The following is a 19,216-nucleotide window of genomic DNA, read 5'->3' as shown; positions in this document are numbered from 1 at the left end:
ATTGCACATAACAGGCCCTCTAGGGACTAGCTTCCATCTGCCTTATAATAAGGGGTTGTGCTCCTGAGCATCCTGCCAAACCCTACTCTACCTAAGCCTCACGAGAGGGGGGGGCACACCCACAACACTGGCCCTCACTCATCTACCCTAGCCTCACTCACTGGGCGGGCACACCCACAAACAAGGCCCTCTCTAGGTGACATCATCAGATGTTGCCCTCTAAGAGTTGTCCCTGTTGCACTACCATGGGCCTCATCAGTGCATCTGCCTTACCCACCCTCGAGGATGCTTCACATGTAAGGTTGACCCTCATCTTGGCAAACAGAGCCCCAGCATCTGCCATGGGGGGGTGTCACCTACTGCTAGGTCTCTAACAAGCTAATTCAATGCCTTGCTCCTCCACCTCTTTTCTTCCTCCAATGTTTCAGATATGAGCTCCTTTTTGGGTACAAAATTAACATGGTATTTGATAATGGAAGCAGGGATGCTATGTGTTAGGAGCAGCAGCACTATGCCAACATATGCATTATCTTACAATTCGGTAAGACGGATGCAAATAGTCTATAAAGCAATCAAAGGTAGAGGCTGATACAAATAAGAGATTAAAGGGATGAAACATTGCGGATCATGTCCTTCTCACAATGGTTTTGGCGTTGTGAGACAGCCATATGAAATACATAATGGTCTCAAGAGGCTCTTTATAAAATAGTTGAGACCATGTGCCTAATCATGACTTGTATGGGGCAGGTGGTGAAGAACTACAAGAGAAGATAGAATCTACGAAGCTTGACAAACACGAGAATAATGATTCAAGGACCAGATATTTGTCCTCTGTTGGGCATATCATCAGAAGTGTCAAATACATCATCCAAGCCTTTGTGCATTGCTCCCTACACATGTCATCCAAGGAACTTAGCCATGGTAGGTAGTCAGACCAGGCTCATTATTAGACGCATAATCTTGCACTTGCCTCTCTCCCTTCCCTTCCCTTCCCTTTGTCTCCTACATTAAAGAGGATCTCACCAAGAGCAATGCTCTCAGAAAATGTCATAACTCGAGATAATGAAGAATGCAAGTAAAGATTGAAATGTATCCTTCATTGAAGAAGCAAAGTAGTTGTGCTAACAAAGAACAAAGACAAAATTAAGGAAAGCAACACAAATATGGCATGGGGGACCTTCAACATTATAGTATGGAATATAGAGATGAAGGAAAATATCGGAGACTCATGAGACTGTGACTGTAGTGTTGAATCAAATATTCACACACTAAATTGTTGAAGTATGAAAATGTGAATTACTGGCTACAAGCTCTCCTAGAGATGGAGAGTCCACACGTAGAAAATGCAGCAACTAAACTGCTCTTATGTTGTGAAACTTCTCTTGGTAATTTTGGGAAGAGGTTGAGTTAGGATATCTGCCACCTGATCCTCTGTTGACCAATATCATTCCTTCCTGTGCTATTTGATGAAAATTATTTGTTTGCAATGAAGTCCATGAACACTGCTGTTAGGACATGTGCGATCTATTTGATTCGATCATTACATGGAGCACTATAACTTGCATAGTACTAGTGCACTAGGCATCTAATAATGAACATTACTGGTTCATGGGGATATAACTGAGGTAGACTGCAATCATATTCACACCCAGCTAGGCATTTAATTTGAGCCCCGATTTTTGTTTAATGTAACTTGTTATATAACCAGTTTTGTGATATATTAGAGACAATGCAAATCCAGTGCGGTATATACATCTGTAATGTGTACACTAGAGACTGCATGCTGCAAACTAATCGGGATTTTTGATGGCTCATCTCTTCATTGACCACTGCAGATTGCAGTGGGTAGACAAAAATGGTGACAGTACGGATGCAATGAACTACAAAACAATCTGACAAACAATGTAGTAGCTAAACTGTATGGAAAAGTAACAAATGGGCAGATGATGATGATGTCAAGTCGTCATCACAAGAAAAATGCCGAATCGGTCAATTGTGTGATGTGGCAGAGGAGTAAAGAGATAAAACAATACATTGTATGATTGTTTCGTCGAGTTCAAAGAAAGATTTCCAGAAAATATGTGGGCTTAAATAAGACGCTGGGAATTTCAGAGTAGGCTAATTTGCTGAACTAGCAAGGGCATTGGTAGATGATTCAAACTCAATTGACAAAGCCACTATATGCAGAGTCATGGATGTGAAAAATGGATCCCCCCTCTCTCCAACTATTATCTTTGTCTTCATTGATGAATTAGATGAGTGGCTAAGGACATACAGTGGAGTAGGGCTACGAATTGTGGAATACACCATCCTTTGGTTGTTCTATGCTGTTGACATGGTCTTAAATGCAAAAGATGAATAAGACGTACTTGGATACACTCAGTTTTCCAATCTTCCGGCATGCAAGTGAATACTAACATGACAATTCTCACATGGGCTTTGAGACAAGACACAAACAAGTCTCAGTTTCACATTCAAGGGAAATTGTTTGTTATGGTTGAATCATACATATAACTGAGTCTAAAGCTTACAGACGACTATAGATGGAATACTTGCATAGTGAGAAGAAGTCTTGAATTATGAACACACTTTTAGCCTTCAGAACAATTGCAGAAATCACACCTTGGGATTTGTTTACACTATTTTGGTTTACTTCTCTATGGACACCAAGCGTGGTCTTCAAGGGTCTAAAGTTGCTTCTAAAGTTACTTCTCTATGGACACCAAGCATGGTCTCCAAGGGATTTTCTTACACTGTATTTGTTTACTTCTCTATTGGAAGAGTGTAGAGCTAGGAGCTAAAGTTGATGGTCTACTAGCAGAGACATTATGCTCGTTCGCTATCTCATTAATATTGCCTAGGTGGACATGGATGGATCTCATCATATAGAAGAAAAAGATGGCATTTTTTAAAAGAAAAATCAAGTGAGTGTTGGATTTCTTGGAGACAAGAATACCTCAATGAGAGCATCTGCCTCTCCAAAATCAGGACCATCTTTTAGGATCCTTAGGTGGAGACTGATAGATGGAACGATATAGCAAGGAAACTTAGATTGGGAAGTATGCCAATCAAGAGACGTTGAGGATGAGCATGATACAATTTGCAAATGCCGCATATAGCAGGATACCTTGGAGAAATACAAGATAATATCAACAGGCAAAAATGGTGGAGCCTCACATGAAATAGATCTCGGCACACCATAAGATAATGAAAGTGACACAATTTTGCAAGCTTGGTCATGGATCCAAACAAGTAAAGTGTGTCATTTACAGAGCCGCACCTCGTAATTTCTGGTACTTTCATCACATTTCTGCCCCATAGATTGTGCTGATGATAAGATTTTTTTGTTTACGAGTGTTTATTTGAGTTTGCTAATCTTATTTTCACCTTTTCCTCCTCCAGCAATATTTATTTGATTTTTTGCAAAAAAGTTTTTCCATTTTAGTCTTCCTTTATTTGGGTTTCTTTGGGTTAAAGTAGTTAAAGCTGGTTGTTCCTATCTAAAGTGTGTGGGTATGCACTTTTCAGCATGCCCAGTAAGTATTTTACCTGTTAATAGGTGTTGTGAAGGCGAAATTACAGGATGCTGTCAGTTTGGAAAAGATTCTGAACCTTGCATCATTTTGTGAATTTAGGGTAGATAAAGATGGGAGGGAGCTTCTTGTTGCTGTCAGCTTTTCTTTTCATTCAAGGGAAGTTGCTGCTGGTCGATCAGGCAACCAAAGAAGACGGTGGACGACATATGCACAACTCTACAAAAAGGTTCTTGTTTTTTACTTGCTTATGAGTGAGCTTTAGGAAACCTGAATAGCAGCACCTCTTGAATTGCACGTGCCTATTTTGGAGATTAATCTTGACAATGATCCGAGGTAGTGAAAAATTAAAAGGGAATGGAACTGGTTGAACGGAAGAGGTTGTGTTAACTGCATGGCATTTTGTTCTGAGAGTTGCAAGTTCTCTTTAATGCGCTAAAAGTCCATGTCTTCATTTTTCCTTGATTTTATGCTCATGGATATATGTTGCATACAGCCTAAACATTCCGTGGAGTCTAGCATCCATGTTAAAATTTTATTGGTCCCCAGTTTGTCAAAAGATTGAATGGTACGTGCCATGCATAAAGACAAATAGTGAGTTTCATATTTGTCATATGCACGAATTGTAGCTGACGTGTGCTTAGGCGCACAGGATTAGCTTTGATAGCTTGGGGAGGCTAGTGGCTAGGCAGGCGATACTCAGGTTGGGTTGCAAGGGCAACGGTCTAGTTAGGGTTCCAACTATTTTTAGCGGCAGTGGGCCAAAGCCTATTTAAGTGGCTCAGGGGTTCAATTTTCATTCACGCAAGTTAGAGTAGGTCTAGCTCTTCCTTGCCGTTCTGGATCCTGGATCGTATTGCGGACGCGCATCTGCTCTCTAGCGTAGCCTGGATTCCCAGCGCAGTCCTAAGGCCCTGTGGGCGCCTCTTCTGGTGGTATGGTATGTCAGGAGGTTGTGGACTAGTTGGATGCAGATGTTCGTGCCAGCCGCCCAACCTATGGCTTGGGGGGATGCTCGGATTCTACAGGTCTTGAACCCGTGAGTATCATGGTTGGGTGGTGAGCATGCATGCACCTCTCTTTGTGGTTCTATGATCATTAGTTTGTGCTTGTGTGCAGGTCCAGATTTCCAAGAGTGATCGTGGTTGTGTCAGTTGGTATTAGACCAACTTCTAGATGGCGAATTCTGGTGGTAATTGCGAATTCTATTTGGATCTTCTGGATAAGTGCAGGTTTTGGTTTTGCACTGGAAGGCTGGAAAAGCAACAGTTTTGTCAGCAAGTGGGGAAGTTGAGATCTGCATGTGAGGGAGGATGCGACTGGGTCAATTATACCTGGTTGGGAGGTGGATTAGGATTTCGATGGAGAGAGAAAAAAGAAAGAAATATATATTAACGTCCACGGGAGACCTCACGGGCCTATGGGACAAAGTGCACAAAAAAGCGAACTCATACAAGCCTCAGTGGGCTGAAGCAAAGGGTAGAATTGTAGAAGTTTTGGGTATTCCTTTATTGGTTTCCCTCATGGCTGATGCAAGCAACCTCCCTAAGGCAGATCAGAACATAACTAATTCAAATCAACCCTCCCCTATGTTTGAACGGAATATGGAAGTGGACAACTATGATGTTAATGAGGATCTGGTAACAAAGGATACTTTCACCCAATTCCTCACGGGATTGGATGAAAAGTTTGCGGTCCTAAATTGGAACCATGGCTAGTTGTTCCAGCAAATTGTTGCCATGCAGTCCTAGCTTCAAACCCTTACCCACATGGATGCCATGGCTTCTATTGTTCTTGGCCCGAATATTACCCCAGCACAGTTCTCGGGGGATGAGAAGGATGGGAAAAAAGAGGTCGTGGATACCTGGCTGCATAAATGGCAGGTCCACTTCAATTTTCACTCCTACCTGCAGGACAAGCATATTCAGTTAGCACTTGTATGTCATGTGCAAAGACTAGCTTTGATAGCCTGGGGAGGCTCTACTTTGGTGGAAGGAATTGAGGCCTTAGCCATCCACCTGGGTAGAGTTTGAGGAAGCCTTTAGAACTGAGTTTCTAAAAAAGGAAGATGACTATGACATTGTGGGCAAGTTTAAGGCCTTGAATATGACCCAACAAAGTTTCACTTTCGAGACTTATCTCTAGAAATTTCGTGAGCTTCAGACCTGCTCCACAAAGATGGATCCTATGACCCTTTCGGTTCTTTTGTGGCCGTCTTGCCCCGTTTGTACAGGTTGCAGGTAAAGAACAATAAGAGCTCAACCCTGAAGGAGGCCATACATTTTGCGCGCATTTATGATGATACAATGGCCTCGACCAAGTTGACTACACCCAAGACTCAGGGGAAGAACAAGAGAAAGTTCTTCAATGCAGCTACTAGCATCGGAGAAGTGAGATCTTCTGATCTTGCTTCTCATAAGAAGTAGAAATCCGCTAAGGGCAGCAAGGAGTGCTTCCTCCATTCGCTTCAGCTTTGGAAGGAAGGGTGAAGCCTCATTTGTGAGGAGCGAGGGCATACCCGGGCTGATTGCCCAAAGAGGTCCGGAGCCTCACAGGGACCTACAACGAAGATCAAACGACCACCTACAAAGTCAAAGACAGCCGCTCAGACTACTTTGACAGGTATTTGTGTCAATGTCTTCACCCGCCCTCATTCTTGTGATTGTTCTTTTAATTATTCACTGTTTGGCCCCCATCATTGGCCCCCATCATCTTTGCCGAGCTTATGGTGAGATCCAAGGGACACGGATTCACATTCTTTTTGACCCAGGTAGTTCTAACAACTTTGTTAACCACAAACTTGTGCAGAAGCTACAACTGATTACGACTCATAGTGATCACACCTATGAGGTGCAGCTTCCGGCTGGGAAGCAGTTTTGGGATTGCAAAGTGGATCAACTTCCCATCCGGATTCAAGCCTATGAGGATATTTTGGAGTGCTATGTAAATGCACTTGAATCATGTAGACTTGTTGTTGGGCATTGAATGGTTTAAAAGCATCATGTCTAATTTGATGGGGAAGGTCATACCCTTTTTCTTTTGTACAGGGACACCCGACTTTTGACATAGTTTGATGATATACATCCCTTAGAGGGACCTTGTAAATGTGATTGAAGTTCGAAATATATTACAAACAACTTCTTATGATGTGTTTTGATTCCATTTTCTTCATTTGTTGTATCTGTGTCTAACCTAAAGGTCATATGGACTTGGGTGTTGTTTTGTTTTGGTATCCCCACCCCTTATTTATTCGTTTCTTATCCTGTAAGGGACTATGGATTCATGGTGGTTTTTTTGCTAATTAGAGCCGATGGTCCTTTTCATGAGTATTTGGTCAAGCTGGTCCTATTAAAAGATTCACCTTGAACATTCTTGGTAATAAGTGGGAAAGTATTTCCATGGATTTTATTACGGGATTACCTCAAACGCACAAGGGTCATGACTCCATATGGGTTATCGTGGACCACTTGACAAAGATGGCTAGATTTATACCTACTAGATCCATGGTCACAGCTTAGTTGGCTCAAGTGTTCGTTGATGGTTACCAGCTAACATAGTCAGTGATAGAACTTAAGCTTACGAGTGAATTTTGAACGCCTGTCTTTGACAAGTTAGATACCACTCTTAGTTTGAGTTCCTCTAAACATGCCCAGTTTGATGGTTAGACAAAAGTTGTGAACCAACTTCTGGAGGATATGCTTCGGGTATATGTTCCCAAGAGGCAGCCATCGTTGGAAGTCTACTTACCCATGGTTGAATTTGCTTATAACAGTGCAAAGCATTCTAGTAATCGGTTTCAGTCCTTTTAGGCTTATGTACGGGTTTCAACCTGAATCTCCAGTAATGGTCGGATTCAAGGGAATCAAGAATGATGCTGCGAAAACATTCTTGCAAGATATGCAAGAGATGTTGCGGTTTGCAAGATAGAAAGAAAGAAAGAAAGTTAATTAAAGTCCTCAGAAGACCGATGGGTCTATGAGACTATGAAACGCGGGTACAATCAAGCTGTGAGGGTGGAGCTAATAGACATCGTTCACCTAGAGACTTCTCTATTGGAACGATGGTATACTTGCGTATCCCCAAGGAATCCCAGAGTCTCAGTACTAGATAGGTTAGGAAGTTATCCCAAGATACTGTGGTCCATTCAAGGTTATCCGAAGAATTAGCAAAGTTGCGTATGAAGTGGATTTGCCTCCTAATGTAAGGATTCATCCAGTCTTTCATGTCAGTAGACTTAAAGAAGTGCTTGGTGCTGAGGATCAGGTAGTTACTCAGGAACTTGTAGAGGTTGAAGATTTAACCTTTATACTGCACGAGCCTAAGAGTATTCTTGGCTTTCGTGAACGTCAAGTTAAAAATAGGACGATCACAGAATGCAAGATTAAGTGGATTGACTAGCCTTCAAAGAGAGTTTCCGGACTTTCTTTTGAACTCAAGAGTGAGTTCTTAGAGGAAGGGGAGTATGTCACATTGTCATGTGCACGGATTGTATCTAACGTTTGCGTAGGCGCACCGGACCAGCTTTGATAGCCTGGGGAGGCTAGTGGCTAGGTAGGTGATTCTCAGGTTCGGTTGCAAGGGCAACGGACGAGTTAGGTTTCCAGCTATTTTTGGGCCAAAGCCTATATAAGGGGCCCAGGGGTTCAATTTTCATTCACACAAGTCAGAGCAGGTCGAGCTCTTCCTTGGTGGTCTGGATCCTAGATTGTGTTGCGGACCCACACCTGCTTTCTAGCGTAGCCTAGATTCCCACCACGACCCTATGGGTGCCTTTTGGTGGTATGGGACGCCAGGAGGTTGTGGACTGGTTGGATGCAGATGTTCGTGCCAACAGCCCAGCTTGTGGCTCAAGGGGATGCTCAGATTCATGATTATGAATGAACGAAAGTCTTCTTGGTTTCTACATTTGTGTATCACTTCTTCACTCCCTAGCTAGCCTCTCTCTCTCTCTCTCTCTCACACACACACACACACACACACACACTATGTTTCTAACACTTTCTGTTTATCCATATGTGGCATGCTGTACTCTTTGAGTCGGCCCAAGACTCAAGTATGTGGTGATTCATATTGAGGCATTCAAGAGAAGGTTCTCGTTGCCAACTCAACTAATGTGTGGAGTATCTTCTCTCGAAACATGCAAGAGAGTATCATGTCCTATAACTTCTCAAAGTCATCCCACTCATCCTCTCTAAGGTCTATTGCCTTGAACAGTGCACTCGAACATCTGCGACCAAGAGGGTCGTATGATTGGGAGCACATGCACATTGGGTGACATAGTGGGACATTGACCTCGTGGTATGGAGTTAGGTCCCCCGCAAACCCTAGAGGCCACAAATCCTTGGGAGTGCTCCCTAGGATGGTGGCTTGGATGGGATGAACTACAGGGACTTCACCTGGGGCATGGGAGCTTGATTGATAGAGGTACGCCACACTGTTCCCATTGAGATGGTCTCTCCAGCCTACAATATAGAAGGTCTGTGCATCACTCTGTTGGCTATCTACGACTCGGTTCATCCATCTCTTCATAGACATGTGTTCTGTCCGGCGGACACGTCAAGAGATATTGGCAAGCATCACAGCCTTAAATATTTGAGTAGCTCCTTGCACTCACCCTTGTCAACATTTGGCATGATAGCATCTACACCCTACGGGCCACATGGGAGCAGAGCACAGAGGGATCTGGGAGGACTATTGAAAGGCGGCTACAGGGCATGGCATGTAGGAATTTCTTACATCGAGGAATTTGCTGGTTGTATAGCCTGTTGGCACCTATTTTTGGGACATTCTAGGCAGTGAGTTGGGGTCATGAGAAGGAGGTAGCATTTCATCCAGCTCCCCCTTTTGATTGGTCAAGTGTCCCATGGATAGCTGGTTTGTATCATTTTTTCAATATATAGAAGGTTTTTTTCTTTGGGAACAAATTGGGAAGCCAAGCTCCAACTCATCAATGTAACATCAGTTAGAGTTTAGTTTGTGGGCGTGTTTTTCACCACACATGTTTTGACCCTAGTTAGGGCCCTTCCTAGGGCTTTTCTCTAAGTCTTGGCCTTCGTTCTTGTTGCCGCAATTTCAGTTCAGCTTCCTTTAGTTTCATTCTCTTGTGTTCTCTTGCTTCCATTTTCAACATTTGGTATTAGAGGAGGTTCCCTATACTGCCTAGCACCTCCCTCCCACCCGTGGAGCAATTCTGTCATTAAGAACTCGAGATTCATAGCGAAAAGTAGTTGTTGAAAAGCTCATTTTGCTGGTAGCCACCTCCTATAGGGTCCTATTGTTAGCACGTACCTGTGGTATGTGCTTTATAGGATTAGTCAACCCTTAGGTTGTCTTCTTTGGTCAACCTCTATGGTTGACTTCGAAGCCTATATTGGCCGCCTCTTGTACTTTCTCATTATCCATATCGAAGTACTTTGTTTGTTCCTTTTGTACTCCATTGCTACTTGCACCTAATAGTGGTATCAGAGCAGGTTCTTGCATTGCTTGCCCCCTGTGCACATCTCTGTCCTTTTCTAGCGCTCTATTCAGTGCCATTGTTCTTCTCAGCAGCCATCCCGCTTGGAAGGCACAAATACGCTGCTAGCACATAAGAGAAACTTGTCCCTGCGATATTTTTGGAGGGTCAGATCGTTAGTTGGCAGTCCGTACACTTGAATAGTTTCGTGTGGAAAAACATAGCCGTACTGTTGGCGCTACAGTACTGCTGCAAATTTGTTTTGTGATTTCCAAGAGCGGTCCATACATGCTATACCTGCATCATGCGTACAAACGTCGTACACACACATCACAGTCTTCCGTACAACTTTGGGAATTCGACCGTACAACGTACGCATGTCAGCAATCTTTTGTGCATCTTCAAAACTACTCCGTACAGTTTTTTCCTTAGAAGAGGACAATGCTAGCCATGGTATCCTGCTACGCCCTAGTCCCGCAAACCATCTCTCTGTGTGTGCATACCAACACTTCTGGTCTCCCCCTGTTGCAAGTGCCATAGAAGAGGACAATGCTAGCCAGGGTATCCTGCTAGCCATGTGTAATCCCCATACTGCCTCACTCGGTACACATACGTAATGACCTGAAATGCCAGCATCTAGCTGTAATGGGGGTGACCCAAACTCCGCTCGAATGATCTGGTGAGGGATGGATGGCTTACCACGGATCATCCGTGATAACATGAGAACCTGTAGCCGCTCCACCTTGGCCCACTCTATATCTGACAAGTCTAGCCCCCAGCATGGACTAACTAGCATACATCCCTACTGGGCGGACCAAGGAGTCAAAAAGCAACCCTTTGGTCTGTGGATCCTGAAAGTGAGAGCGGAAGCACTGCCTCTCTAGTCTAGCCAATGAAGCATATCGTCTGCTCAAGCGTGCATGCATCGCAGGTCTCATAGTGAAGATGGGTTTCGGAAAAGACAACCCCAAGATAAGTGTATGATGAAACTACCTCAATAGGAGACCCATCAAATGCGAACTGCTCCTCGCGCATGACGGCTCGAGATGTATTGAAGATCATAACCTTGGTTTTACCCAAGTTGACCTTCAAATCATGGGACTCACAAAAGGACTGTAGTGCATCAAGGTGTCTCTAGAGCCCCTCTGCTAAGAAAGACAAGAGAGCCACGTCATTTGCGTAAAGCAATATCCGTATCAGCGTGCCCGCGACAGAGCAACCTACCCCTCCTTGTGTGTGCATCACTGTCTCAAGCTCGTCGATGTAGAGGCCAAACAAGGTAGGTGATAATGGACACCCTTGTTTGACCTTGATAGTGCTCATGATCTCGTCTGTCCATCCAGATCTTGTCCAGACTCTGCCTGAAACTCGCTCATAAAGTGCCATGACAGCCCAAATGATCTCTTGGTCATAACTCAAATCCTGTAGGTGTCGTATGAGGCGGGCTCTTGGAACGGTGTCAAATGCCTTGCGGAAATCACAAAGCAACAATATACCCTCTGCTTCCGTGCCCTCGTCTCCTCGATGATACATCTGAGCGCGAGAATATGGTCCATGGTCCCATGATCCCGCCTGAAACCGGCCTATCGCGCTGCTCTAAGTCCTTGACACTCCGCAAATCTGTCGACCTCAGAATCAAGTACTGATGCATAAATCTTGGACATGACATGTCCAATCATAATGGTCATGTAGTTCTCCGGGTTCATGGGATCCCTTGCCTTGTGGATGGGTGAGATAGTGTTGATGGTCCAGGTGCGTGGAAACCCCAAGCAAACAGCTTCATTAAATAGCTTGGCTAAGATCGGGGCCAGGAGGTTAATCCCATATGCAATGAACTTAGTGCATAGTCCCTCACGATCCTTCGCTCGGCCATGAAGTTTCGTTACAGCATCCTTTACCTCCCCCCCTAGTGAAGAGGGATGTGGAGTGTGGCATCTGTGATAGGTTGGGGGCTGGCTGATTTGCGATATCATAGAGCGTGTGTGCATAATTAGACCACACTTGAGTGTCAGTGAGTGGTCAGGGGACCGCCGTCCCTCTAGAAATCTCCGCCAGAAGTCCTTAGAGTTGTTACTGAACAGAATGTTCAGTAGCTCTGCCTTGTTTTGACGCACAAAGTCAAGTTTCTTCCTGCGTACCAGTCGACAGTACTTGCATAGCGTCTCTGGTTCGATGGAAAGGCTGTTTTTTGTTTCGAATATGAGCTGACTGCATAAAGCCTTACACTCATCATCGTACTAGCTATTACAGGGTACGGTCCTAGGTGGTGGTGAGCGGGTGGAGCGGTATGGAGATGATAGTGGCTTGGAGGAGGCGATCCCAGCAGGGTGTGGGAGCGTGGGCTGACTGAGAGGCAGAGGGGAGAAAAAGGTCAAGTAGTGCGGAACAGTGTACGACCCCTCCAAAGTAGGTGTCATAATCGGAGAGAGAACTGTAGCGGGAGAAGAAGGGAGAGATGGTGTCAGTGACAACCCCTCTATCCTAGGGGAGGGTGGAGCAATCCATGTCATGGGTAGGGGTATATCAGAGCCAGTAGTTGTAAGTGTAGAGGCTGTGGGCGGAAGTGGAGCTGAAACTAGATGTGGAGCTAACGCTGAAGCTGAAGCTGAGGCTGGCGCTAAGGTTGAGGATGAGGATGAGGATGTAGCTGAGACCGAGGCTGAGATTGAAGCTGAGGCAGAGGTGGGTCCCGCCTTTGCTTTGCTGTCCACTCCGAGTCCACTGTGGTTGTAGTGTGTGTTCACATCTTGGAGTTTCAATTGCGTTTGTTTCTTGGCTTTGTTGTCATCTTTCTTGGCGGCTTTATCCGTATCCTTGCCACCTTTCCCCATTTTGTTCGGTGCAGGTCTTAGGGCAGGAGCGGGAGCGGGAGCGGGAGCATGCCCCCCCCCCCCCCCCCCCACACCCCCCCCCAAATGACGGGAGGTACCCTTAGGGGACTGAAAAGAGGCGGGGAGCCGGAGAGCTCAATGGAGGGGGTAGGAGGCGGGGCTGTAGGTCGGGGTGGAGGAGGAGTGAATGTGGAGGGGAATGGAGGAGAGGAGTGGTGATATGATAGGCTAGGGCGGGCGAGGGGGGGGGGGGGGGGACACTAGAGGTGGGCTGAGGGTAGGCGGGGAGGGCTGAGGGGGTGACGGGGAGGGCTGAGGGTAGCGGCGAGACTAGGCGGGGGAAGCCAAGAGGGAGGGTGGTGCTGCACGGGCGGAGGAGGCAGTGTGAGGGCAGAGTAGAAGCGGGGGAGAGAGGGCAGCGGGTGGAGGAGCTGCAGGCGGGGAGGAGTTGCAGGCGGGGGGGCGGAGCAGCAGGCGCAGAGGGGCAGCGGGGAGGAGCAAGAGTGGAGGGGGGTGCTGCAGTCGGGGGGGGGGGGCAGTAGGAGCGGAGGGGCGGAGGAGGCAGCGGGCAAAGGAGCTGCAGGCGGGGGGGGAGAGAGAGAGAGAGAGAGGGAGAGTTTATTAAAGTCTTCGGAAGACTGATGGGTCTATGAGATTGTAAGAAAACCTTATACAAGCAAACTGAATGGGTGGAGCTGCTATTGAGCATCAACACCCATGCAGAAAAACAAAAGATACATGCTACATAGTCGTATTAGAGTAATAGTCATCTCTATCATCACTATCATCATGATCATCATCAGATGGTCCATCACATGAATACAAAATACAAAATGAAACATGCTCCGGTGTCACAACTGTGATCCACTCTGTCTCCTCTTCATCAAGGATCGGGAAGCGCGATCATAAAACCAGAGATGGAATGCTGCCGGCTGCCTATGGGCGTGGTCCTGCGGTGTCTCTTGGTCACAGCTTTACGTTTGACAAGGGCAACTGTGTCCCCTATACATGAAAGTTTTGGTAGGCCCTTTGTACTTAATTGACCCCCCACAAAGGCTATTTGTGCTTTATAAGTTTGCCTCCCAAAAATTGTTTGTTTTTTTAAACAGTAATAAATCAGCCACCTTTGGAGACCCATATCTCTCACATAGTGAAGAATCTCAAAAACAAAAAGACGGCTTTGTCTGTCTTACGCTGCTCTATAACTTTTGTCTTTCATGCCACACTGCAAAAATCCACCGTTTTCTGGGCCTCAAATCGGCATGTAAAACTTGACACTGAAATCCATGCAGAGAAAATGGTTCTTTCCATCTTTTCCTCACTTTTTCTTTTTGTTTTCGCAAAAGAAGACTTCTATTAAGTATGAATAAACTCCAAGAGCTAAGCTCGAGGGAGAAGTACATCATGCGATGCATGAAATAACAAAATAAAATCAAGCTCCTGTAGTAAAAGAGCCGGAAAACAACCAATCATTTTTATCTTTTCCCCACTATTTCATCTTCTAAACAAATGAATTATCAAAACTGTGGTCCGCTCAGAGATTACAAATCTATCATACGGACTTTCTTCAAAATACAATGTTTGCTTGTACATATTTGCCTCACAAAATGGCCAGCATACAATTGCAATGGCAATCTATAAAGTGATGAACAAACATAAACATAAAATGAATAGAATGCAGTGCTGAGGCCTCACAGATTCATGCCATGCAAATATAAAAAACAAACATAAACATAAAAAGAATAGAGTGCAGTGCTGAGGCCTCACAGATTCTCGTCATGCACTATGTCTACAACCACTACTAGGTGCTGATGACGTTGGTAGGGAGACCATAGTAGCCAGTCCTTTCTATGTGTGATATTGTCAACTTTCTGGGCGACAGTCATGATGTTGAACCTGCAGTTTTTGTTGTTGTTTTAGATGTTTGGGCATGTTTCTGGATTCTTCTAGCTATATATATCTGAGACAAATTGTAGACATTAAGGAACATAGGAAGAGGATTTAAAGCAGGGGTGCAAAATATACCTATGCACTGGGGTATCAATGGACTTGGTGAAATGGGTCTTATGCACCCTAAGGAGAGAGGAAAACAAGGGGAGGTGATTACCCCCATGATTTAATTCTTGTTCGCTGTTTGTGAAGAGAGTATCCCACCTCTCATTGGTCCGAATCTCGTGCCAGGTCTTCCCTCCTTTTGAAATCCATCTTCAATGGTGGCAGGGATGAAGTATGTAGAAATAATGGAAGGTCATCCGTAGATGTTGAGGAGGGCTGTGACAAAGATCTAGATGAGTCTTAAGTACACTTTCTGTACCAATTTTCAAGATGAACTTTTGGCTCATGTGAGGCACGTGTTCTCAGTTCTCTTCATGCAACAGTTTCATTCAGTATGACATATGTACATGTTTGCTGAAAGCTTGTGGATGCACTTTGCACAGTGGCTGTGTATGGCTTTAGAGATGAGCCATCATGTTTATCTGAAAGTTTGTCTGCTATCTTGCAGGTAAATGATCAATGGTGGTTTGCCCCTGGACATGGAGATTGGAATACTTGGTTGGAAAAGTATATTCTTTGTAGCGATGGTATATATCACAAGGTTAGTGTACTGTGTTTTTTAATGGCTCAATAAACATATGAATTTGCAGATACCACGAAGTAGATAGTGCTGTGAGGAGATGGTGAGTGAGAGAGAGCAAGAGAGAGTGAGAGCTGGAAGCTTGGAAGCTGAAAGCTTAGTTGCAATAGAAGAGTGTGAGAGTACAACACAATGAGAGAAGGATAAGGTTTTGTCCTAGTGACAAAACCTTAGTAGTCACTAACCATAGTTAGTGAACTAACTGCGGTTAGGGGGAAAAACCTCTTAAAGAGGGAAAAGTGCCCCTAACTAGCTTATTATATTACATTGGTCACTGCTGAATTATATCTATAATTCTAACACCCCCGTGCAGCGCCATTGTCATGTACAAGGCTGATCAATCACCAAACGGATATAAGTTCAGGGCACTGCGAAATGCCTCAAACTTTTCACGTGGTAGTGCTTTGGTGAAAATATCTGCAACGTTGTCATGTGTGGACACAAAGATCATACTGATCTCTCCTGCATGCAACTTCTCTCTGACGTAGTGATAGTGAACCTCAATGTGCTTCGTGCGAGCATGAAACACTGGATTCTTTGCCACTGCAATGGCACTCTGACTATCAGTGAGAATTGGAGAAGGACCCTCCAAAGACAGATGAAGATCAGCAAATAGACGTCGTAGCCAGACACATTCAACTGTTGCTGTGAAAGCTGCCCTGTACTCAGCTTCACATGATGAGGTAGCCACTGTAGATTGTTTCTTGCTCAGCCAGGAAATGCAAGATTTACCTAAAAAGAAACAATTGCCACTAGTGGACTGCCTAGTGTCATAATCACCAGCCCAATTTGAATCACTGTAGGCATGCATCTGCAAGTCACCCCCCCCAGGAAATAGTAAGCCAAAAGACTTTGTGCCCTACAAATAACGGAAGATACGCTTAACTGCCTGCCAATGCATAGTTTTTGGGCTGTGCATGTACCTGCTCACCTGAGATACTGCAAACTGAATATCAGGTCTAGTGTTGCAAAGATATATGAGGCACCCAACAGCCTGACTGTAAAGTGTGGCATCAACTGATTCTCCTGCATCATGCATTGTGAGTTTCAGCCCCGGCTCCATGGGAGTGGCTATGGGCTTACACTCATGCATGTTAAATCTGTCCAAGAGTTTCTGAACATACTTGGACTGAGACATAACAGTGCCACGTCTCTCATGAGAGAACTGGATTCCCAAATAAAAGTGAAGCAGCCCCAAATCTGACATGTCAAAGTTGGTCGGCAAATCAGCTTTGAAATCTGCAATTTTTCCTTCATTGGACCCTGTGAGCAGCAAGTCATCGACATAAAGAAGGATGACCAAAATTTCCCCCCCATCCATCTTGATGTAGAGGGTGCTCTCAGTAGGACTATTGTGCAGCCCCTTGCTGGTCAAAAAGGCATGGATCTTGGCATACCATGCACGAGGGGCATGTTTCAGCCCATATAAAGCTTTGTTGAGCCTGCATACTTGAAGTGCATTTGCTGAAATTTCAAAGCCCGGAGGTTGTTTGACATATACCTCTTCCAGTAAGTCCCCATTTAAGAAGGCTGTTTTTATGTCCAACTGATGAACATTCCACTCAAAATGTGCAGCCATTGCAATAACTGATGCCATTGCTCTCTGAGATCCTGTAGCTTTGTGAGGTGGGCTGACATGGAGTCACCCTCTTCCATATGTGTATTACTCAACTCTCTTTTCAAGAAAGATACCCTTGCATCATTCCAAGCTGCATACATGCTTTCCAAAATATCCCACGCTGCCCTGGAGGTCTTACACGACCGGATATGCGGAATGATAAATCTTTTCACTGAAAGAGAGATGCATGACAAAGCTAAGGCATCCCGTGAATCCCATCTCTTCTGCTCTGGAGTAGTGACTGTAGCTGCACCAACAACTTGTCCTGCAGCTGCACCCTGTGCACGACCTCTTCCACCTCCTTGCTAAGGAGGGGTAGCAGGTGCAATATCTGCTGGTCGGATCTCATCCCCATTGACATAATCCCATAAATTGCCAGAAATCAGAATATTACGTACCATGAAACTTCAGAGGGAGTAGTTGGTACCATCCAACTTGTCTTCTTGTGAAAGACCACCGAACTGGAACTCATTCTGATTTTGATGGGCCATATCTGAGAAAAAGATTGAAGCAGATACAAAGCTGAATTCCCTTACTGGGAATGAAATGCACAACTCCCAAAAAACACAGCCAAGCACGGGCTGTAAATGCAACTTAGATTTCTATACTTGCACTGTCAGAAATCTGTCCAAGCATCAAAAACTCTCCAAAATTTGCCAAAGGTGCTTCAAACACTCCAAGAAAGGCAGTATATACTATAAACTGAATACTCCAAAAATTGCTCTCCCAACACAAAAGCCCCAATTTGTGGCTTGAAATTGCAACTAGAAAGGGGCAAAATTACTAAAAGCCCCAAATCTGCAATTTCTGAACAAAAGCCCCAAATTTTTGACTAGATCTGCAAATCTGTCTGCAAAAGCCCCAAATTTTAGACAAAATCTGCAATTTTTGCTCTAGATGTAGCTCCGAAACTACACAATGATTGCAATGTCTGCAACATACAAAATGCCCCAAATGTACTCCCAAAAAAACTGAGCCAAACTATGGTTTTCTGCAAGATGTGCCTGCCAAAGAACACCTGCAGATGAAGGAAACCTCGTGCAGATCTGCAGATACAGATATGCAAGTACATATTGTAGGGATGAACAGGTTGTTGCCACACATGTGGTACTGAAGATTTGCACGCAGATCTACGGAAGGTACGGCTAGTACGGTAAGTATAGAAGCAGCGACTGCACGTATGGTTTGGTACGGTACGGTACTTACGATCTGGTACGGCAAGTACGGAAGCAGCAGATCTGCTACGAACGGGGCTCCACGTGTGCAGTACGGTGATAACGATTTATACGATGACGAACTACAACGGGGCAGGTACGGTCAACTATGGCGAGCTATACGGCGAAACTGTACGGGAGCTGTACGACGCTGTACGGCTCACCGTACAGTCTGCCGACAATGTACGGTGAGCAGGTCTGCAAGGCGTTGTACGGACGACGATGGAGTACGACAGAGCTGTACGGCGAGCTGATCTGTATGGCGCAACTGTACGGCAGGATTCCGTACAGTCGTACGGACTGTACGGACGAGATGATGCAGGCTATAGTTGGAGCTGGACGGGGAGGTTGGAGCTGGAGGCAAAGAGTAGGAGCTGAAGGGAGCAGGGAGCACGGAGCTCTTGAACCCGCTCTGATACCAAATGTGAGGAGATGGTGAGTGAGAGAGAGCAAGAGAGAGTGAGAGCTGGAAGCTTGGAAGCTGAAAGCTTAGTTGCAATAGAAGAGTGTGAGAGTACAACACAATGAGAGAAGGATAAGGTTTTGTCCTAGTGACAAAACCTTAGTAGTCACTAACCATAGTTAGTGAACTAACTGCGGTTAGGGGGAAAAACCTCTTAAAGAGGGAAAAGTGCCCCTAACTAGCTTATTATATTACATTGGTCACTGCTGAATTATATCTATAATTCTAACAAGTGCACCATACTTTTGGGAAGCCTTGAGATGAAAGTATCTCTGTCAGCATAGCCCACTGAAAGATTAAGGTTGTGTCTGAGTATAATCTAGCTATTGGAAAAGGGAATTACAAAGAGAGGGTCACTGAAGAGGTGTATCGGAATATCAAGTCTCTCATATTCTCTGAGCATGATGTTAGAAGATGCATATCTCTTCAGTGAAGCGACAATGTCTAGAAAGAGTTTGAGGTAGTTTA

General features: G+C 44.9%; 1 protein-coding gene across 2 annotated transcripts in view; it reads left to right on the top strand.

Annotated features, from left to right (window-relative positions):
- The window catches only part of LOC147888121 (uncharacterized), a 140,842-nt gene that overhangs the window by 97,816 nt on the left and 23,810 nt on the right, over positions 1-19,216 (top strand). For both annotated transcript variants that reach the window (XM_087393465.1, XM_087393466.1), the window contains exons 15-16: positions 3,636-3,762; positions 15,322-15,414. In XM_087393465.1, coding sequence (XP_087249591.1) covers positions 3,636-3,762; positions 15,322-15,414 — 220 coding nt within the window. The remainder of the gene's footprint in view (positions 1-3,635; positions 3,763-15,321; positions 15,415-19,216) is intronic.

This window comes from Dipteris shenzhenensis, chromosome 22 (assembly GCF_047967505.1).
Source record: "Dipteris shenzhenensis isolate YYH24624 ecotype China chromosome 22, Dip_SZ_1.0, whole genome shotgun sequence".
Classification (NCBI taxonomy): domain Eukaryota; kingdom Viridiplantae; phylum Streptophyta; class Polypodiopsida; order Gleicheniales; family Dipteridaceae; genus Dipteris; species Dipteris shenzhenensis.
The sequence above is the reverse complement of the archived record's forward strand: the minus strand, read 5'-3'. Positions and strand labels throughout refer to the sequence as shown.